General features: G+C 35.7%; 1 protein-coding gene across 11 annotated transcripts in view; it reads right to left on the minus strand.

The window, feature by feature from the left end:
- Positions 1 to 24,646, minus strand: part of MKLN1 (muskelin 1) — a 331,746-nt gene that overhangs the window by 135,462 nt on the left and 171,638 nt on the right. For all 11 annotated transcript variants that reach the window (XR_015723840.1, XR_015723838.1, XR_015723836.1 and 8 more), the window contains one exon: positions 2,010 to 2,079. Coding sequence is in view for 3 of the 11 variants with exons in the window: in XM_087860825.1 (XP_087716951.1) it covers positions 2,010 to 2,079 (70 nt within the window). In the remaining 8 variants the exon portion in view is untranslated. The remainder of the gene's footprint in view (positions 1 to 2,009; positions 2,080 to 24,646) is intronic.

A 24,646-nucleotide genomic window follows, 5' to 3' on the forward strand; every position in this document is an offset into this window, starting at 1 on the left:
AGCATAGTGAGTTATAATGAAAGATCTAAAAGACTGGCGAAACCTAAAAATCAGCCATAGAAGTGAAGGGGAGAATGCAATGCACAGTAACTTTCATATGCTGTCAGTGAGAGTAAATTATACAGCCATTTTGTAAAACAGTTTTGCATGACCTGAACATACACATAACCCTATGATCCACCAGCCCTGCTCCAAAATATATACCCTAAAGAAAATCTGTACATGTGTACCAGGAGACAACATACAAAATTGTTCATAGCAGCCTATTCATAATAGCAAAAAACTGTAAAAAACTGAAAAGCCTATCAATTACAAAATGGATAAATACATTTTGGCATACTTACACACTGGAAATTAAGAAACTACAATTATACTCAGCAACATTAAGAAATACCATAATGTAAAGCAAAAGAAAAGCAGATCAAGATTTATAATGAGTGACTCAATTTAGATTTATATAAAGTCAAAGCCAGATAAAACTTAAATCATAGCACATAATACCGTAAGAAAATGCTTAACAAAGCATGAAATCGTAGTTACTACAGTGGAATTAGAGGACAAATATAAGACAAGCCTCACAAGAGGCTTCAAAAGGTTGTGGACACTTTATACTTCTAAAGACAGTTGATGAATAAATAGGTATTTTATTATTCCTTATACATATATAAAAAGTATGAATATATATTCTTTGGATGTATATTTTGCAATGGAACTTTTTTTTTTAAGATTTTATTTATTTATTTGAGAGAGAGCACAAGCATATGCACACACACACACATGAGCTGCGGGAGGGGAAGAGGGAGAGAGGGTGGGAGAGGCAGACTCCCTGCTGAGCACAGAGCCTGACTCCAGGCTTAATCTAAACACCATGAGATCATGACCTGAGCCAAAACCAAGAGTCAGACGCTTAACCAACTAAGCCATCCAGGTGCCCCTGCAATAGAACATTTAGACACCAGGTGATCCAAAAAGGTATGCAAACAGTTTTAAATGTATATATATTTATATATATAATATTAATTATATTATATATATAAATATATACATACGTATGGAAAAATAAGTATAGAGATTAGGCTTCCAAAAATTACACTAGAATAAAAAATAAGTTTCACCTACCCATCCGCTTTACCTATCACAGCATTCATTTCCTCAAGGACATGGACATAGTAAGTTCTAATGCCTAAAGTATATAACTGAAAGAATGACTATTTTTAAATTCAAATGACCTCAGACACCACTTGTCAAGGGAAGAATTTAGTTCATGGTCTTGACATCAGCTAAATATACCACTTTAGCAAAATAACAAACTGTATTAAGTTTATTTTCCCTAAAAGGCAGTCATTGAGTTACTGAATCAAAGTTCAACTTACTAACATCTCCTTAAACATTTACAGAATAACTGGAGTTTAAGTACAATAGAAGTCACAACCTCTGCTCAGATCAGCACTCAGATCAGTTACCGCTCTAAACAGTAATGGCACCACAACCAGTTCTTTCCATTAACATTTTCCTCAAAAGGTATTAAGAAACTTAATTTTGCATCATTAGTAATGTGGAAAAAATACATATTAGATTTTAAATGCTCCCGTAGACAGGAGCACCTGGATGGTTCAGTCAGTTAAGGACTTGATTCTTGAATCATCTCAGGTCATGATCTCGGGGTTGTGAGACTGAGCCCTGCAAGGATCTGCTTGAGATTCTCTCTCTCCCTCTCCCTCTGCTCATGTGCAGCATGAGCTCTCGAGCTCTCTCTCAAACAAAATCTTTAAAGATAAATAAATAATTGCTCCAGTAGACAAAAGTAAAAAGTCTGTTTCATCAAACTCCACACTGCATTTCCCTATGAAATAAACATTCTTCCAACACTTAAACAAAAAAAGGAAACAAAAATCCATCTCACAATTTCAAAGACTGAGTAAGTCACTAATGGATTCCAGATAACTGATATCAATTAAATGCCTATTTAAATTTTGACTTCTAAATGGTATCAGGAGCTACAATCTTACCTGGGGAGGATAGTTGCTCTCTGAAGACCACCTCGAAGACTGGTCATTTGGTTTATCCACTAAAATGTTCCTGAAATAAAAGATAATTAAAGTTATAAGTGAATATGAACATGCAAAAAAGGAATAACCTACCAGATGCTAAAATAATTACAAAGTTATATAATATTTGGAACTTGAACAAAAAGAGACAATAAAACAGAATAAGAAACAGAAAGTCCTAGTATATATAAGATTTTTAAAATATGATAAAGGTAGCATTTCAAACAATGGAGAAAAGCAAGAAAAAATATACTTCTACTTCATACCAAGTGACAAAGTGAACAGTAGGTGTATTTAGAAATTAAAGGTAAAAAAAGAAAATAAAATACCTAAGAATAAATAAAATACCATTTATACATATTAGATAAATTATTATACTGTACAATTATGTCATTATATATTACATATATGTATGTAATACATGTATTACATGCAACATCATGTATGTATATGTATATGCATATAATCTATCTTTAGATTAAGAAGACTTTTTTTTTTAAGATTTATTTATTTGAGAGAAAGAGTGCAAGCGGAGAGACAAATAATCTTTTTTAAAGATTTATTTAAAAGAGAGAAAGAGGGAGAGGAAGAGACACATTTTAGCAGACTCCACACTAAGCATTGAGCCTGACACAGGGCTCAATCTCATGACACTGAGAGATCATGATCTGAGCCTAAAGCAAGAGTCAGATGCTTTATAGACTATGCCACCCAAGGGCCCCTAGATTAAGAAGTCTTTAAAGCACAAGGTCAAAAGCAGAATGATGAGTGAAAAAAGGATGATATAAGCAACTTTGGAAGATGGTGCTTTCACTGGAAACCATAAGGCTAAAGAAAAATAGAACCATACATAAAGACTGCACTATATTTGGTAAAGTTGTTTTTCACAGAGATATAGGTTAATTCTGAATCAGTTTACATGTATACTGGGGATGAACAAATAACCGAATGGATGGTAGATGGTGGAATCAAGCTTTTCACTCTGGAGTGGAAAGTTAGAGAAAAGCAAAGGGAAGAAGATTAGAATGAACCCTGTGGTACTGGATTAGAGCCAGAGACATCACTTGAACTCACATTTAATTTAATATGGACACAGATAAATAGATATGAAAATAATTATAGATATGTATGTGCATGCATGCACAATCAACACACAAATAGTATTTGCTAGCTCTGTTCACTAAAAGGGACTAAAAGTGGTGACAGCCCAGTAGCACTGAGCACACCCAGCACCCAACTCTTGGTTTCTACCTAGCATTCCCCAATAAAAGAAAACAGCAATTGTAGGGGAAATGGCTGGTCCTACGATTGAAGTAGATAATTCAGAAGATAAGCCTGGAGCACAGATTAAGAAATGAGAGAGAAAAATTAATTTGCCTAAATATATAGACACCTAAGAAGTACTAAACTATTATTATCTTCAATGTACAGATTAAGAAATGAGAGTCATAAATTAATTTGCCTAAATATACATATACCTAAGAAGTTAGGATTTTAACCTGAGGCAGTCTGACTTCAAAGCCAATGCTCTTAATTACTATACTATCCAGCCTGAGAATTATTTCCACTTCTTGGAACTTATCCTAAAAAATAATCCAGGGGATGTAAATCATCCACAGTCATCACAGCACAGTTTATAATAGCAAATTGTAACCAACCTAAATGTGTCACAATCAGGAATTAATTACACAAATTATTACATACTTGTGTTACAAAATACCATGTACTCATGTTCTACAAACTAACTTTAATGTCATTGGAAAATGTTCACTACACAGTAACTGAAGAGAAAAAGTAGTTTATAGTATATACATGATGAATCAAGTGTTGTAAGTAATAATATTCATGCATGGAGAGACAGGCAAAGAGCATATACTAAATTGTCAATGCCACTTTCAATGATGAGATTACATGGACTTTTTCCTTTGTTGTACTTTTTTAGCTTTCTAAAATTAACACATATTACTTTAATAATCAGTAAAAAAGGTGGATTTCTTTTTTAAAGATTCTATTTATTTATGAGAGGGAGAGAAAATCTCAAGTAGACTCCGTGCTGAGCAACAGAACCCTACACAGGGCTCGATCTCACAATACTGAGATCATGACATGATCCGAAAACTAAAGTTGTTTGCTCAACCAACTGAGCTCCCAGGTGCCCCCCAAAAGTGTTTTAAGAGTGAGTTATAAAACACAAAATGAAGACAATCCTACATGAAAAAATACTATAGTTAAAAGCTAAAGCTAAAAAACTAGGATTTTTAAAAAATCACTTTGACATGAATGTTACAAAGCATGAAAGAAAATCTCACATATTATAACTATGATAAAGTCAGTCCACAAAAATCATTCATGTTAATGAATGACATGAGGGGGCTAACCAGTCACAATATGAAAACTGAGCAGATGGACCACTAAATGCAAAGTCAAGGGGGCAAACAGTTGCAATATGTTGTGGTCCCGTGAATTTTGAAATGCCTATTAAACAGCCGTTTGGAGAGTCAGCAGTTGGATATCTGAAGATAAAATTCAGGGGAAATGCCAGGACTGAAAAATACATGTATCTTTAGGGACATGAGTACATCATAGCTAAAATATTTAAAGCCATGACACTGAATGGGATGACCTAAGGAATGAAATGGAGCTAGAGAAGCCAAAGGTCTCATTAAGCTCTGGGGGTCCATCATTTTGGGGGTCTAGATGAGAAAGGTTGAGTAAAGGAGACTAAAAAGGGACAAAGATGAAGAAAACAGAAACCCAGGAAGTGTGTATGCCAGTGAAAATATTTTAAGGAAAGAGTGAAAGACTGTAAAATGTTTCTGAGAAAATAGGGACTGGGTGGTATTCATCCTCATTATGCCTAACTCCAAGGCTAAATGCTGCTATACACAAAATGCTTAATAAATATTTGATAATGCTATGAACAAATAAATAGGTAGCACTATGAAGAAAAAATTAAAGTAGCTCCATCAAAGTATAAGATACATTACTCGTACTTATTACCTATAACTTAAAGCTTATACTAAATTGAAATAAAAATAAATGAGAAATGGGGTGCCGGGCTGGCTCAGTCAGTGCAGCATGCAACTTGACCTTGGGTTTGTGAGTTTGAGCCCAACGTCAGGTATAGAGATTACTTTTAAAAAATCTTTTTTAGGGGCACCTGGGTGGCTCAGCCGTTAAGCGTCTGCCTTCAGCTCAGGTCATGATCCCAGGGTCCTGGGATCAAGCCCCTCATCGGGCTCCCTGCACAGCAGGAAGCCTCCTTCTCCCTCTCACGCTCCCCTTGCTTGTGTTCCCTCTCTCGCTGTCTTTCTCTGTCAAATAAACAAATATAATCTTTAAAAAAAATCTTTTTTAAATAAATGAGAACTAAAATACAAACCAGAAATAAAGTGAGGATAGCCTAAGGGGATGTGGACAGATGGATGCTTGAAGATATTCTGATAATCTCCAGTCCCAACACTGATCAGCTACTAGGTACGTCTCCTGAGCTCAGCAGGTGACAGACACCAGAATCAGAACTTTTAGAACCACGACAAAAGCTTGGTCATAGGAAAACCAAGAGATCCATGGGCAGTTCTCTCCCCAAAAGAAACTCATCAACTGCATGAGCATTTCTGGGACAATCTGCTAGTCTCCTTAGCCCACAAAGAGCTTTAGAAAGAGCTAACCTGGTAGCCTTGGTTCCCTTTACCACTGAAGTTGAGATTGTACTTGTCCTCTTAGCTGAGGATATCCACATACTGAGAGGTGTCTCCTGGTAACCCACAGAGAACCAACAACATAGAAAAAGACTGCCGGTCTACCCACTATCTGAGGCATGGAGAGCTTTACCCAAAGAGTACACAACACACTTTATATAGAAAAATAAATGCACAAAAAGAGTCACTATTCTTATAAAAAAGAATAGTAAGAGAAGGTCATGTTATCAGCTTTTAGAAACCCTTCAGGTCCCTATAATTAAAAACAGTAGGGAATGGTGCAGGTACAGAACTAGCTCAGAGAAACAAATACCCAGAAATTGGGCCCAGTGTAGACTAGAATTTAATATTTGATTAAGGGAATATTTTATTTTAGTGGGAAATGATAGTTATTAGTTAAATGATGCTTATACAACTGAATTATCTGTTGGGAGAAAATAAGTTAACTTTTATCTAATACAAAATTAAGCCCAATTAACAATTTAAACATACATTCATATATAAAAATCTTAGGAAAAGTATTTAGGGGCCAATATAGACAACCAAAAGTGTTGGAAAGATCTTTTTGCCAAGAAACACAGAAGCTATAAAAGAAAAGATAGCTATCTGATTATAAAAAACTTATAAATTTTGTATTATGAAAAACACCTTAAAGAAAAACCAGAAACACACAACAGAAAAAAATGTTTGCAACTCATATGACTAATAAGGTATTCATATCTAAAATAGGCAAAATATTGTTGCACATTGAGAAGAAGACAAACACAATGAAAAATAAGCAGAACGCATGTTACTGAAATCATTAAGATAGCCAGTAAAGAGCAACAAAAATTTCTCTAAATCCCTGTATATTGCTTGCAGGGGAAAAAAATTAACAAGATAAGATTTTTCACCCATCAAACTGATTAAATTAGATCCCTACTATCAGGAAATCGGGTAGAAAAGGTAGACATGGAAAGTCAATGTGCAGCATCTATTAAAACTTTCAAAGTACAGGGGCGCCTGGGTGGCTCAGTCGTTTGGGTGTCACACTCTTAGTTTTGGCTTGGGTCGTGGTCTTGGGATCATGAGATTGAACCCTATGTGAGCTCCATGCTCCGTGCAGAGTTGGCTTGGGATCTCATTCTTCCTCTTCCTTTGCCCCTCCCCTTGTTCTCTCTCTCTAAAAATAAAAAAATACATCTTTAAAAAAACCCACAAACTTTCAATGTACATGTTCTTTTGCTTAGCACTCTCATTTCAGAATCTATCCCATAAAAATAAAATCATTAAGTACATAAGGACATACATAGAGAGACTAGTACATATGAGTCTGTTTAATGCAGCATTTTTTATAGTACTAGAGAAAAGATTAAATTACAGAACATATAAACCATGGAAAAGTATATTGCTATTAAAGACTATTTCAGGTCTATGTCAGCTAACCTGGAGACATTTCTGCAATGTAAGATACAAAGAAGCGGGGTGCCTGGGTGGCACAGCGGTTAGGCGTCTGCCTTCAGCTCAGGGCGTGATCCCGGCATTACGGGATCGAGCCCCACATCAGGCTCCTCCGCTATGAGCCTGCTTCTTCCTCTCCCACTCCCCCTGCTTGTGTTCCCTCTCTCGCTGGCTGTCTCTATCTATATCAAATAAATAAATAAAATCTTTAAAAAAAAAAAAAAGATACAAAGAAGCATGTATGAGTCTATTGTTACACACAAAAAAAACTCTATTATTTACATATTTATATACAATAAACGAACATGTATGGTATGATCCAATTTATATCAAATAATATAAAGCAAGCACAAATACGATAGCCTAAAATGAAGCGTAAGTACTATTAAGTGATTTTACTAATTTTCTATTTGTCATATTGTTCAGATTTTTGTAATAAACATTATTGATATAAACAGTAAAAACAATTATCGTAAAAATACTACAGTTGAGATGGTGACAAACTTTCCTTATTTCTGGCAAACTGACTACACTAAGATCAGATGATCAAAAGAGGCTCAACTTCTCTTTCTTTTCTTAAAGACACAGGAGATGCAGAAGCAAATAATAAGAGCTTATTGGCTCTTAAAATTTTTAAGTAATAGATAATTTCCCAAAGCTTTAAGTCGACTGTAGATTGTTTTTAATTCTCCCTCCCAGATGGTCCTTTCCTCGATCCATTTCCACTCTCCTGCAAGGCAAATGAGAAACTAGCTCAGGGCAGTGAATACTAACACAGGCTTTCACCAACAGTTAACAGAGCCACTATGGAAGCATCCTATAAAACATGTCTTCTTCACTATTCTTCCTGGTGTACTTCCCAAAGACCTTATAAAATCCACTACTGGCATAATAATAGCTTTCCTTCTTCTAAGTCTCAGGACTAAGCAAGAGACATTAACCTCTCACACTACACATGTCAAACACAAAACCAGTTCACTACCTCTGGTTTCTAACAGGGGAAATATCCCATCTACAGCCTCTGCTGAAGGAGCAATCTGAGACAGTGGTGTTTTATACCTGTGACTTTCCCTAACAACTATCTAAAAGACAGCTAATCTAGACTGTCTAGTGACCAATGATAGGAAATGTGATGAGCCAGTAAGAAACTATAAGACAAAAAAAATGTATAAGTAAACAGAACCACTGAAACAGCAAAAAGATATACAGAGTAAGAATAAGGGAGAGAAGAGAAAGAATAAGCCAGTCAGTAGTAAGATAAGAACGTAGAAGACATAAAAAAGAAATGACTCCACATAGCAACAGAGAATAGAAACTGATGGCTTAAATTCCAGCTGCCAGGAGGCTCTGTTTCTGCCAGTTGAAGGAATGTGACCCAATACCCTTCTAGATACTTAATGACTAATTTTAACATTTTAATAGTCGGAAAAAAATAAATGACAAGCAAAGAAAAAAGTTACAGAAGACACAATTCAGTATAGAAACTATATAGATTAATCTACTAAAGGTAGGTATCTGGCATTCTAAAATGCAAATAATAACTGAGAACTGGTCACGAGGAACTGATTAGGAAGATGGGCTGAGGACTAAAATGATTTCCTTTTCACCAGGTTTTCCAAAACATACATTTTCATTTTAAAACGTACATTTTCATTCCTACCAATGCAGAATGAAAACTGAAGGCAATAAAAATGAACCACATTAAGTCTCTCAGACACAGAATACAAAGACAAAGCCGTAACTGAATTCTTCAATTAGGACTATAGAAATTTATAGTGAAACACATGGACAAATGAAATATGTAATACAGTGTTAACTTTTTCCAAGTTATGTCTATTTTGCATATTTTTAAATGTACTAAATATATACTACCAAATAACATCGGAAGCAATGTATTAAAATTCATCATGAGACGATAATTTACCGGACATTTTGAGTTCAAGTCAGCAAATTAAAAATATTTTTTTCATTAAATATGCTCAAACCCTAAGCCTACTTGGCAATACCTTTTAAAGCACTGCTCTTAAGAACACTTAAAATAAATATAAAAAGCAGCACTTGGGCAAAAAAAATGGAGCATTTAACATTTTTTTTTCTGCTAATGGATGCTCAGGATACTTATCAGTAAATCCAGTCGATTTTAAATTGAGAGTTTTAGATACTCAAAAGCTACCTCTAATTTTGATGTGAAAAGGTCAGTCGAGCAGAGTATTTAAAGGATTCAAGTCTGGAATATTTTCCTTTGTATAGTTTAAAAACACTGTACTAAAACCTGTGCCCTTTTTGTTGAATGACGTGATAAAATGGATCTAGAAGATTTAAACTTTGACTAGGAATAAGATTATGGAGGTTGGCCACTAATTGGTTGAGTTAAGCACATCACATAATCTCTCAGGGTTTTAATTCCTTTATCTGCAGTGCAAAGGGAAAGGTTAAATTCTTTGGTCTCAAGTTTCTTCCGGCTCTAATCAGAGCTGCACTGCACAATTTTAGTAATACCTTTCATGAGACCATGCTAACATTCTACAGTTCTGTAAAAAGGCTTTTACATCCTTTATTCAAGGTATCATGTATAATCCTCCTCCTACATAGCAGTCAATAACAACACACAACCCACTGATTATAACAGAGCTTCCATTATGTGTGAACACTCCCAGAGTACCACGATAACAGCACAAGAATGGGTGGGTACCTGGGGCCAAAAAGATTATGATCTCTTTTTTAGTAAACAATAAATGGAGATAGCGTAAAACTTAGGAGACAAAAAAATCATTCAATAAAAAATGAATTCAAAATGCAAAAATAGAAATCAACTCAAATCAATTTTGAATATCCACAGCTATAGAGTTAAAGAGCGTACTATAAAAATTACAGCTTCTCCAAAAATCACTTGTACATACTGTAGAGGTTTAGACTCCTTTCCAAATACTTAGAATCATGGTGGGGAAGGGGCCTCCTGTAAACTGAAGTTACTTAATTCAACAAATATTTACTGAATCCTATATGCCAGACATTGTGCTGGGCTCTATGAATAGAGTGATATATAAGACAGACAGGATCCCCACTTGTGATGCTAATGTTCAAATAAGCAGCAGCAAAAAATAAACAAGTAGAGTTGTAAACAAGATAATTATAAACTGTAAAAAGTGTTAGCAAAAGAAACAAACAAGGAACTGACATAGAGCAGGGGAGTTCTTTTACTCGGGGTGACTAAAAAAAAAAAAACCCTCTGAAAAAATGCTAACTATTCTAATTTGAAAGAACTACCCAAAATGAAAAAAAATAAAAATCAATTCTTTACAAAGGAACCAGTAAATTTAGGGTGCGTGGGTGGCTCAGTCAGTTAAGCGACTGCCTTGGGCTCAGGTCATAATTCCAGGGTCCTGGGATTGAGCCCCGTGTGCTCAGTGGGGAGTCTGCCTCTCCCTCTGCCCCACCTTGTGCACTCTCTCTCACAAAAATAAATAAATAAAATCTTAAAAAAAAAAAAAAAAAGGAACCAACAAGTTTACAATTCTAGCAACAGAAAATAATCTGACCAAGGAAATCCGAGAACTGAATAAAGTCAGATAATGTTCTCACAGGCTCCAAGATGAGGTAAATGCAAAGAAAGCAGGAAATCTCTACGGGGCTAAGAACATTAAAAAAAAAATGGTGATTCTAGATTCTAAGAGGATTTCAGAACTATCCCACAAACACTCTCTTACTTTTAGAAGAACAGAGGCCCACTCTGAAATGAAATTGCAAAGAGAGAATAAATTAAGCAAAAGCATAAAAAACGTCAAGCCCAGGAGAGAGAAGATTCATATTCTTGGTGGGCAGAGATCTAAGTCACCTAGACCTCAAAAAGTACAACAGCCAAATACATTTAAAGGTGACTCTTCAGAAAGCATAGTTTCCAGACTCCTGGAAAACATAGTTATAAAGGCAAAAAGTTTTACTATAGCTCAAAAGTCCAAATTTTTAAATACTTCAAAAAGTTCAAAAATCACATCCCTTCTGCCTACAGAAGTTCTTCCTTCTAAAACTACCAGAAAACCAAACTAGTTTAAACACTAGAAACTAAAATGAAAGCCTACAATAATATATTTTAGGAAAAATATCAAATGTGAAACAAATAATGCTCTAACAGATAATAAAAACATGTAAGAAATATGCAGCCACAAAAAAAATAAACGTGATTATTATTCCAACATGACCTAACAGAAATTTTAAAAATAGCTGAAGTTTAATAAGGAATAATAAAATTACAACTGCTCAGAAATATTACAACTAGACAATAGGAAGTACTATTATGGCTCTCCAATGAAAACCCAAAACCAGAGGAAAGAAAGAAATGATAAAGATTAGAGCAGGAATAAACAAAACAGAAACAAAACAAAACAGAAAACAAAAAATCAACAATACAAGAATGAAACCAGGAGCTGGATCTTTGAAAAAGTCAATAAAATTCATAAACTTTTAGCCAGACTCATCAAGACAAAAAGAGAGAGGACACAAATAAATAAAATCAGAAATGAAAGAGGAAAAATAACAACTGACACGACAGAAATACAAAGGATTGCAACAGAATGTTATGAAAAATTATATGCCAACAAACTGGAAAACCCAGAAGAAACGGATAAATTCCTACAAACATATAACCTCCCAAAACTGAATCAGAAAGAAACAGAAAATTTGAGCAAATTATCAGCAACAAAATTGAATCAGTAATCAAAAAAACTCCCAATAGGGCACTTGGGTGGCTCAGTCAGTTGAGCAGAGAACTCCTGATTTTGGCTCAGGTCATAATCTAAGGGTTGTTGAGATTGAGCCCTGCGTGGGATTCCGAGCTCAGCATGGAGTGTGCTTGTCTCTCTCCCTCCCCTTCTGCCCCTTCCGCAGCTCCCACAGCTCACGGGGGCACTTTTTCTCCCTCCCTCTCAAATAAATAAATAAATAAAGTCTAAAAAAAAAAAAAAACCCTACACAATAAAAGAATAGACTCCCTTCTCCCCCCTTGCTAAAAAAAAAGCCTAATAAAGAAAAAACAGATTAGAAAGTGATTAAACATAAAGAACAGATACAAAAGAAAGCAACAGTTAAGTAGGTGATTCAATAAATATATAATTGGAACTACAAAGGTATTTCAAATTGCGTTGTAAGCAAATCTTCCTAAAATAAGACCTGAATCTACACACTGAAAGAAAGCACAGTCTATTAGGGAAATTCAACCCAGTATTTTCCTAATACAAATTATTAGACTTAAAAAAATTTTTTTCTGAAGTTATTTACACATCCAGGTAAAAAGACCAAGTTACTTTTAAGAAAAAGATTATAGGGTTGGGGTGCCCAGATGGCTCAGCTGGTTAAGCATCTGACTTCAGCTTGCATCCTGATCTTAGGGTTTGGGGATGAGCCCAACACCCAGGCTCCGCACTCAACAGGGTGCTGAGTGTGTGTGTGTGCGCTCTCTCTCACATAAATAAATTAAATCTTAAAAAAAAAAAAAAGAAAATTATAGTGTCAAGAAACTTTTACAATGTCTGTTTTATACTCAAATAAAATGAAACAAAAATTTTAAGATACCCAAGCACATGTATATCATGTGAAACTAGAACTGTCCTTCAAATTTAAAGGCACAGATTAGTTAACATGTAAAAGTTCCTTGAATCCTTCCTAAGAAACCTACTAAAGAACAAACTATATGTATCCAAGAAATAACTTGAAAAGCTTCAGGATAGTCTGGTCATGTGAACTAAAGACACTAAACTATAGAATTAAAACTAACCGAGAAGAGAAGAATGACATAACAGTATGTAAAAATGTTCTCTAACAAAGTAGAAAGGATAGCTCTATCAAAAAATGGGAGAAAAACAGAAAAGATCATCACTTAAAATCAGATGCTGGGAGACAGAGAGAAGAGGAGGTCCCTAGCTAATTTCCTCAGGGAGTCTTAAGAGTGTTACATTAGGGGCACCTGGGTGGCTCAGTTGGTTAAGCAGTTAAGTGTGTGACTTCAGCTCAGGTCCTGATCTCAGGGTCCTGGGATCAAGCCCCATGTCAGGTTCCCCGCTCAGTGGGGAGTCTGCTTCTCCCCCTCCATTTCCCTCCGCCGCTTCCCCTTCTCACCCTCTTTCTCTCAAATAAATAAAATCTTTAAAAAAAAAAAAAAGAAAAAGAATCATACATTAAAGAGACTGAATTGAAGGGAATAAAAACAAGAACAAAAACAAAACAACAATAAAAAAGCACAAACCGTCCTAAACGCCAAAACAAACTTAAGAAAAAGACCAAGAAAAAAGCTGACCTAATGATTTTCTGTGTACACATGTATATGTGTAAAATATGCCACAAAACCTTAGAGTAGAATTGAGATCAAACATATCAATGAATATAATGGGACCAACATTTTAAAAGTTTTTAGATGTTAACAAGGCAAAAATCCAAATCTCTGATGTATACAAGAGGCATAAATAAAGTGATTTCAGCAGTCATATATTTAAAAAGAATTTGCAAAGACGGATCAGGCAAATACAAATAATAATAAAGCAGGTAGAAATTTTGGTTTCAGATAAGATAAAATTCAGATTAAACAAAAATAAGAGTACTCTATAATAAAATACTACAGTCTACAATACACAGTAATGCCAGATAGTATTTACAAAATTTTTTTAAAACACCAAAATTCAAAAGGAAATACCAAAATCAAAAAACTGCCCCTCAATGTGAAAAGTAAAAAAAAAAAAAAAAAAAAAAGTATTAAAAGTTTTTGGGTCAAAGGAGAAACATAAAACAAACTGCAAAGTTTCTACAAAATAATGCTACTAGCAATGTAACAGACAGTACAGTTGCACTTTTCAATAGAACTTTCTTCAATGATAGAAATATTCTATATCTGCACTGTCCAATACAATAGCCACTAGAAACATGTAGTTACTGAGTGAGTGCTTAAAATGTGGCTAACGAGACTGAGGAAGTGAAATTTTAATTAAATTTTAATTAAATTTTAAATCCATTTCAAATTGCTACATGTTTTATAATAACCATAAGATATATGTTTTCATATAACCACCTGATGTTATTATACATAAATCACAGTGTAGCTCTATACGGTACAGCAAAAATTCATAAAGTTTAGTAAGTATGTCAATATAAATGAGTAATATATGAAAAAATTAAAGTGGAAAAGGAACAGGTAGCAAAATGCAAATATAAAAAAAAAAAAAAGCTCCTGGGGTACCTGGCTGGCTCAGTCAGTGAGCATGTGATTCTTGATCTCCGGGTTGTGGGTTGAAGTCCTGCACTGGGTGTAGAGATTACTTAAAAATAAAATCTTAAAAAAAAAAAAAAAAGCTGCTGAGCAGAGTCACATAGCTACTTTGCACAAGTCTATGGAGATAAATTTGAAAACTTAGATGAACTGTATAACTCTCGGGGGAGGAGGGGAATGTACCAACTGACCCCAGTAGACATAGAAAGTCAAGAGAGAAATTTCCACACAAGAAAGAGTTATCAGAATTCAACCATCAAAAAACAGCAAATACAGATGGTTTGCAGTAAGGAAATCTATCAAAACATTTAAAAAGAATAGACGCAATACAACCTAAACTATTCAAGAATATAGTAAAAAGATAAAAGCATGTTTTAATGAAGCTAGCATAGACTGATAACAAATCTAGTAAAGACTACTAACAGAAACACAGCAAATTATAAATCAACTTCAGTTATACTGATATAAAAAAAAATCTCTTATGCAAATCCTACAAAAAGTGCTAGAAAATAAAAAACTACAGCATTAAAAATCAAAACCTAGTTTGTGTTATTCCAAAAATGCAAGAGTGCTTCATTATTAGGCCCCCATTAATATAATGTCTTAATAATAGATCTAAAGAAAAAGATTATCTGATCATTTCAATAGACTATGACAAAAGCACTCAATCTTTAAAAAATTATGTATATATCTTTAACTTGATTTTTTATACATATAAAACATATAACCAAAGGCCAGCACTTTATGTAACATTTAAACACTAGAAACATTTCTGCCAAAATCAAGAACAAACATGCCCATTAGCACCACTATTAGCTTTATAATGAAGGTATTAGCCAATATAATTTTAATAGGGAAAGCAAAGGGACTTCCAGATTCAGCTCCAAAATACAAAAACTTATAGAAGTTGTCTATCACTCCCATCTAGACAAGACAAAAGCTAAACTAAAAATCGAGGACTTTTCTTAGGTCCTTCAAAGAGCTGAGGTTTCTGAGGAAACCACAACCATGTAATCTAGATAGACAGGTAAAGACAATCACAGGTGAGATCAGTTTACCCAGAGCAGAAGCCACTGGAGACAGTAATTGGCAGGAATAATTAAAATGTCATTTTGACAAATCTTGGGAGACTGAATGAGGACTACCTTGAGAGTCAGAAACTCCTAGAGGCATGGTCTTAGGGAACCCCCACACTTTTGCAGGTTTTACTTCCAGTAAAAGAAGAGGAAAAAACCCTACCTGGAACAAGGTAGGGAAAAAGCAACTATTTTCTAAATACGCCCAGAGTTTTCTTCCTAATGAAAGCCAGCCTTCTAAAGGCAACTATTTTATCAGAGCCTTACCCTACCTAGAGAAGAGTAATTAGATAACCCTAGCCCCTTCCAGTCTTCCTTTCTCACGTAAGGGGGAGGGGGGGAAGGCTAAGAAACATTTTGGAAGTAAGAGTCCAGGGACTTAGTCCCAGTTTTTAAAACTGGGACTTAATAATAAGATTAGAAAATTGTTCCCCCGGGGCGCCCGGGTGGCTCAGTCATTAAGTGTCTGCCTTTGGCTCAGGGCGTGATCCCGGGGTCTTGGGATCGAGCCCTGCATTGGGCTCCATGCTGCTCTGGGAGCCTGCTTCTTCCTTTCCCACTCCCCCTGCTTGTGTTCCCTCTCTTGCTGGCTGTTTGTCAAATGAATAAGTAAAATCTTAAAAAAAAAGAAAAAAAAAAAGAAAGAAAACTGTTCCCCAACCTCACTTAACCATCACAACAGGAGCAATGTATAATAGCATACATTACAACTGAGAAAGATACAGGACACTACTCTATTTAAGTATTTCTTTGGGAATTCAAGCAAAAACAAAACAAAAAACTAAAACAAAGAAAAAAGGCAGGGAGGGAAATAAGAACACTAAAAGAAAATGATGCTTCTGGCACTTAGGGTTACAATAAACATTAGCCCAAATTCTAATCTGAAAAACACAAAATCCCAAACTAGAAAGTCTAATTACCTCAGTTCCCATTACCCAAAACATCCTAGCTGGCTTCCAACAAAAAAACTGAAAAGCATGCTGAAAGGCAAGAAAAAAGCCTTTCTTTTTATTTTTTAAAAATATTTTATTTATTTATTTTAGAGAGATGGGGGGGGGGCAGGGGGAGAGGGAGAGAATCTCAAGCAGGCTCTGCTGAGTGTGCAGCCTGACTTGAGACTTGATCTCATGACCCTAGATCATGTTCTGAAGCCAAAATCAAGAGTTAGACACTTAACCAACTAAGCCACCCAGACACCCCAACTTGCTTCCTCTGTCTTTTTTCTTTAAAGATTTTATTTATCAATTTGTCAGAGAGAGAGAGAGCGCGCACAAGCAGGGGGAGTGCCAGGCAGAGTGAAGAAGCAGGCTCCCCGCTGAGCAAGGAGCCCAACGTGGGACTTGATCCCAGGACCCTGGGATCATGACCCAAGCCGAAGACAGACACTTAACCAACTGAGCCACCCAGGTGTCCCTGCTTTGTCTCTTAAGGCTGTTTTTTCTTGGGGCACCTGGGTGGCTCAGTTGGTTAATCTTCTGACTCCTGATTTCAGCTCATGAGATCGAGCCCCTAGTCAGGCTCCTCACTGGGGGCAGAGCCTGCTTAAAATGCTCTCACTCTTTCTCTCCCTCTGCCTCCTCCCCTCCCTAAAATAAATTAATTAGTTAATTAAAATTTTTAAAAAGAGACACAAAGGAAACATCAGAATCAGATTCAAACATGACACCGATTTTGGAATTTTTGAACAGAGAACTTTAAAATAACTACAATTAATAACTTAGGGAAAAAGTAGACACCATGCAAGATAGATGGGTAATGTACCAAGGAAAGAATAAGTGAGCTTGAGGCTATGTCAGCAGAAAGTTCCCAAACTGAAAAAGAAAAAAAAAATTTTAGGGGCGCCTGGGTGGCACAGCGGTTAAGCGTCTGCCTTTGGCTCAGGGCATGATCCCGGCGTTACAGGATCGAGCCCCACGTCAGGCTCCTCCACTATGAGCCTGCTTCTTCCTCTCCCACTCCCCCTGCTTGTGTTCCCTCTCTTGCTGGCTGTCTCTATCTCTGTCAAATAAATAAATAAAATCTTTAAAAAAAAAAAAAAGAAAAAAATTTTAAAGGAAAAGAATATCAAAGAACTGTGAGCAAATTACAAAAGCTATAACATATGCATAAGTGCAATAACAGGAAAAGAGAATAAAGAATGGAAGAAATATTTGAAGTAAGTAAAAATGACTGGAGATTTTCCAAAACTAATGACAGACACCAAACCACATATCCAGGAAGCTCAGAGAAAACCAAATAGGATACATAAAACAACAAACCAAAAAAACACAAAAAACAAAAACTAAAAACCTATATGGATGCATTATTGTATTCAAAGTGCCATAAACCAAAGAAAAAGAGAAAATCATCTTGAATGAAACCAGTGGGGAAAACTCATCTATGCAAGAACAAGCATAATTCCTTTGAAGTTCTCAAACCATACATTCAAGAAAAGAGTAAAATTAAATGTTTCTAAGCACTGAAAGAATAAAACCACCACCCCCAAATTCAACATCCAGAAAAACCATCCTTTGAAAGTGAAGGAAAAATAAATACTTCCTAAAACAAAACCTGAGGAAATCTGTCACCAGTAGGTCTGCCTTGCATAAAAGTGAAAAGAAGTTCTTTGAAGTAAAATGATAGGGGTCAGAAACTTGGATCTATCTGTATAAAGAGGGTCAGAGAACAATTAAATGAAGATAAAGTAAAAAACTGAGTTTTCTTATTCTTAACTGAATAAACTGTTCAAAGTAGTAATGACAACAATGTATTGGGTGATAATAGCATATGAAAAAGAGAAATTAATGAGAACAATGTAATAAGGGATAGCAGGAACTAGAAATACTCTGGTATAAAGTACCTAAACTACCTGTGAAACAGTATACTGTCATTTAAAGCTAGATCTGATTCGTTGCAAATGTGTACTGCAAACTCTGGGACAAGCACTAAAAATATATTTAAAAGAAGTATAAATGATATGCTAAGAGAAAAGAATATGAAATTACATTTACTATTCATTTCAAATCAGAGAAGGCAGGAAAAACAGGAGGAATTAAAAGAAAAGAACCAAACAAAACGAAAAGAACCAAAGAAAATGTGCAGTAAGTATAAAATAGTTACAAATACGGTAGATATAAATCTAACTATACCAATAACTGATTTAAATATAAATGGTCTAAATAAACCAACTGTAAGACATAGATGGTCAGAGTTTAAAAAAAGCCAAGAAGACCCAAATATATTGTCTATAAGAAACCCACCATAAATCTAAGGACACAATAGATGAAAAGTAAAGACACAGAGAAAGATATACCATGCTTTGGAAAAGAAAGCTAAAGTTGCTGTATTAATGTCAGAAAAAAGACTTAATAAGAAAACTTCTCACACATAAGGGAGGGTATTACATAATGAAAAAAGTGTCAGTGCTCCAAGAACACAGAACAATCTTTAATGTGTCTGAACCCCAAAAAAGAGTGTCAAAACACCTGAGGGAAAAACTGACAGAACAGCAAAAAGAAATAGACAAATCCACTATTATAACTGAAGACATCAACATCCCCCTATCAGTAACTGACAGATCCAGCAGGCAGAAACTCAGTAAGGATACAGTTAGACTGAACAGTGCCATCAGTCAACTGGATCTAATGAACATTTATTGAATATTTTATCCAATGCAGCAGAACACACATTCTCCATTCACCAAGATAAACCATAAAACACATGTTAATAAATGTAAAAGAATAGAAAATCATACAAAGAATGCTCTCAGACCACAATGGATAAATTAGAAATCGGTAACAGAAAGATAGGTGGAAAATCCCAAAATATTTGTAGTAAACAACACACTTCTAAAATAATATGTGGGTCGTCTCAATATAAATTTTTAAATATACTGAAGTAAATAAAAATAAAAACAAAGCATCGAAGTTTGTGTGATGAAGCCAAAGCAAAACTTAGGATACTTACAGCGCTGAACGCACATATTAGAGCAAGATCTAAAATTAAGCACCCAAGCTTCTACCCTTGGCAGCTACAGAAAGAAGAGCAATTTAAGCACAAAGCAAGCAGAGAAGGTAAATAATAACAAGCAAAAAATCAGTGAAACACAAAACTATAAAACTCTTAGAAGATAACACAGGAGAAAATCTAGGTGACTTGGGTTTAACAGTGACTTTTTAATTATAACACCTAAAGCAAAATCCATGAAAGAAAAAATTGGAAAGTCAGATTTTATTAAAATTAAAAATTCCTGCTCTGCAAAAGACACAGAAATAAACAACAAACCACAGATGGGGAGAAAAGCCCATGCAGAATAATTCTGAATAGATTATGCAGATATGCCACACTAAAGGAAAAGAGTATAATTCCTTACTTTGTGTGTGGACTATGCATAGTACAGTATGGAAAGAGGGAAAAGGAGTTAACTTGACAGTGCAAGAAACCTGACAAACACTACCTCGGCCAGGTGATAAAGGACAAAACCAATGGTGAAAAATCATACTAACAGTATGTACCCTTGTGAAAAAATGTGACAAAAATGACACTTTATCTCTCTGATCTTCCTCCCCAAACCCCAAAATCCCTATCTTACAATCATGAGGGGTGAAAAAATCATACAAATAACAGAGAAGCACCCTACAATATACAGTACTCCTCAAAATGTCAAAGTCATCAAAAACAAAATCTGAGAAATTGTCACCACTAAGAGGCACCTAGGAGTCATGACAATTAAATGCAATGTGGAACGCCTGGGTGGCACAGTTGGTTAAGCGCCTCACTCTTGGTTTCGGCTCAGGTCATGACTCAGGGTCATGAGATCAAGCCCCACATTAAGCACTGAGGCTTTACACTCAGCGCAGAGTCTGCTTGAGATTCTCTCTTCTCCCACTGCCCCTCACACTTGTGCTCTCTCACTCTTTCTCTCTCAAATCAATCAATCTTTTAAAATAAATAAATAAATGTAATGTGGTATCCTAGATGAGGTCCTCAAACAGAACCATCCTGCTCAGGAATGATTCGATAAACCAGGAAATCAAAAATCAAATTAAACAATTTATGGAGACCAACGAGAATGAAAACACAACGGTCCAAAGCCTATGGGATATTGCAAAGGCAGTCCTAAGGGGGAAATACATAGCCATCCAAGCCTCACTCAAAAGAATAGAAAAATCTAAAATGCAGTTTTTATATTCTCACCTCAAGAAGCTGGAACAGCAACAGAGGGACAGGCCTAATCCACTCACCAGGAAGCAGTTGACCAAGACTAGAGCAGAAATCAATGAATTAGAAACCAGAAGTACAGTAGAGCAGATCAACAGGACTAGAAGCCAGTTCTTTGAGAGAATCAATAAAATTGACAGACCACTGGCAAGACTTATCCAAAAGAAAAGAGAAAGGACCCAAATCAATAAAATTATGAATGAAAAAGGAGAGGTCACAACCAACACCAAGGAAATTGGAAGGATTATTAGAAACTTTTATCAACAGCTATATGCCAATAAATTAAGCAATCTGGAAGAGATGGAGGCCTTCCTGGAAACCTATAAACTACCAAGACTGAAACAGGAAGAAATTGATTTCTTAAACAGGCCAATTAATTATGAAGAGATTGAGTCAGTGATAAACAACCTTCCAAATAAAACTCCAGGCGAGGACGGTTTTCCTGGGGAATTCTACCAAACATTCAAAGAAGAAATAATACCCATTCTCCTAAAGCTATTTCAAAAAATAGAAACAGAAGGAAAGCTACCAAACTCATTCTATGAGGCCAATATTACCTTGATCCCCAAACCAGGCAAAGACCCCATCAAAAAGGAGAATTACAGACCAATTTCCCTAATGAATATGGACGCCAAAATCCTCAACAAGATCCTGGCTAATAGAATCCAACAGTACATTAAAAGGATTATCCATCATGACCAAGTGGGATTCATCCCTGGGATGCAAGCGTGGTTCAACATTCGCAAATCGATCAGCGTGATACATCATATCAACAAGAAAAGTCTCAGGAACCATATGATCCTCTCAACTGATGCTGAAAAAGCATTTGACAAAATACAGCATCCTTTCCTGATTAAAACCCTTCAGAGTGCAGGAATAGAGGGTACATTTCTCAATCTCATAAAAGCCATCTATGAAAAGCCTACAGCAAATATTATTCTCAATGGGGAAAAACTAGAAACCTTTCCCTTAAGATCAGGAACATGACAAGGATGCCCACTCTCGCCACTATTATTCAACATAGTACTAGAAGTCCTTGCAACAGCAATCAGACAACAAAAAGGGATAAAAGGTATCCAAATCGGCAAGGAAGAAGTCAAAACGTCTCTCTTCACAGATGACATGATACTCTATATGGAAAACCCAAAAGAATCCACTCCCAAACTATTAGAAGTTATAGAGCAATTCAGTAACGTGGCGGGATACAAAATCAATGCTCAGAAATCAGTTGCATTTCTATACACGAATAATGAGACTGAAGAAAGAGAAATTAGGGAATCCATCCCATTTACAATAGCACCAAAAACCATACATTACCTTGGAATTAACTTAACCAAAGACGTAAAGGACCTATATTCTAGAAACTATAAATCACTCTTGAAAGACATTGAGGAAGACATAAAAAGATGGAAAAATATTCCATGCTCATGGATCGGAAGAATTAACATAGTTAAAATGTCCATGCTACCCAGAGCAATCTACACTTTCAATGCTATCCCGATCAAAATACCAAGGACATTTTCCAAAGAACTGGAACAAATAGTCCTTAAATTTGTATGGAACCAGAAAAGGCCCCGAATTGCCAAGGAACTGTTGAAAAGGAAAAACAAAGCTGGGGGCATCACAATGCCGGATTCGAGCTGTACTACAAAGCTGTGATCACAAAGACAGCAGTGGCACAAAAACAGACACACAGACCAATGGAACAGAATAGAGAACCCAGAAATGGACCCTCAGCTCTTTGGGCAACTAATCTTTGATAAAGCAGGAAAAAACATACAGTGGAAAAAAGACAGTCTCTTCAATAAATGGTGCTGGGAAAATTGGACAGCTACATGCAAAAGAATGAAACTTGACCAATCTCTCACACCATACACAAAAATAAACTCCAAATGGATGAAAGACCTCGATGTGAAACAGGAATCCATCAAAATTCTAGAGGAGAACATAGGCAGCAACCTCTACGACATCGGCCAAAGCAACCTTTTTCATGACACATCTCCAAAGGCAAGAGAAACAAAAGATAAAATGAACTTATGGGACTTCATCAAGATAAAAAGCTTCTGCACAGCCAAGGAAACAGTCAAAAAAACTAAGAGGCAGCCCACGGAATGGGAGAAGATATTTGCAAATGACACTACAGATAAAAGACTGGTATCCAAGATCTATAAAGAACTTCTCAAACTCAATACACGAGAAACAAATAAACAAATCAAAAAATGGGCAAAAGATATGAACAGACACTTTTCCAATGAAGACATACAAATGGCTAACAGACACATGAAAAAATGTTCAAAATCATTAGCCATCAGGGAAATTCAAATCAAAACCACACTGAAATACCACCTTACGCCAGTTAGAATGGCAAAAATAGACAAGGCAAGCAACAACAATTGTTGGAGAGGATGTGGAGAAAGGGGATCCCTCCTACATTGCTGGTGGGAATGCAAGTTGGTACAGCCACTCTGGAAAACAGTGTGGAGGTCCCTTAAAAAGTTAAAAATTGAGCTACCCTATGACCCAGCCATGGCACTACTGGGTGTTTACCCCAAAGATACAGATGTAGTGAAGAGAAGGGCCATATGCACCCCAATGTTCATAGCAGCATTGTCCACAATAGCTAAATTGTGGAAGGAACCGAGATGCCCTTCAACAGATGACTGGATTAAGAAGCTGTGGTCCATATATACAATGGAATATTACTCAGCTATCAGAAAGAACGAATTCTCAACATTTGCTGCAACATGGACGGCACTGGAGGAGATAATGCTAAGTGAAATAAGTCAAGCAGAGAAAGACAATTATCATATGGTTTCTCTCATCTATGGAACATAAGAACTAGGATGATCGGTAGGGAAAGAAAGGGATAAAGAAAGGGGGGTAATCAGAAGGAGGAATGAAGCATGAGAGACTATGGACTCTGAGAAACAAACTGAGGGCTCAAGAGGGGAGGGTATGGGGGAATGGGATAGGCTGGTGATGGGTAGTAAGGAGGGCACGTATTGCATGGTGCACTGGGTGTTATACGCAACTAATGAATCATCGAACTTTATATCAGAAACCGGGGATGTACTGTAAGGTGACTAACATAATATAATAAAAAATCATTTAAAAAAAAAAAAGAAAAAGAAAAAGGACATTAGATAAAAACTAAGGGAATCTGAATAAACTATAGATTATAGCTAATAATAATGTATCAATGTTCACTAAGTGTAACAAATGTATTATACTAATATGTTAGTAATAGGAGAAAATATTAGAAACATAACTTATATGTTAAAAACAGGAGAAATTCCATTGGGGAATAAATAGGAACACTCTGTACTATCTGCACAACATTTCTATAAATCTAAAACTGCTCTAAAAATAAGGTCTAATTTTATTTATTTTTTTTAAAGATTTTATTTATTTATTTGACAGAGATAGAGACAGCCAGCGAGAGAGGGAACACAAGCAGGGAGAATGGGAGAGGAAGAAGCAGGCTCATAGCGGAGGAGCCTGATGTGGGGCTCGATCCCATAATGCCAGGATCACGCCCTGAGCCGAAGGCAGATGCTTAACCGCTGTGCCACCCAGGCGCCCCTAAAGTCTAATTAAAAAAAAAGAGAAAGCAATTAGAGCACACATATTAGAAAAGAAAATGAAAAACTATGTTTGCAGGTGATAATATTACATATGTAGGAAACACCAAAGAACCAATGAAAACAAATACTACAAATAGAAATTGAAAGAATTTTGAAAAAAAAAATACCAAGTTAAAATACAGAAAAAGCCTTCACACATTAAAGCAAAAAGCAATTAGAAGACATAATGGAAGAAGATCCCAATTACAACAGGAACAGAACAAAATAAAATAATAGGAACAAATTTTAAAAGAATGTGCAAACCCTAAAAGAAAAAATTTAAAACAACTCTGGAAAGGCACATAAG

This window comes from Ursus americanus, chromosome 3, assembly GCF_024610735.1.
Source record: "Ursus americanus isolate L20-20 chromosome 3, mUrsAme1.1.p, whole genome shotgun sequence".
Lineage (NCBI taxonomy): Eukaryota > Metazoa > Chordata > Mammalia > Carnivora > Ursidae > Ursus > Ursus americanus.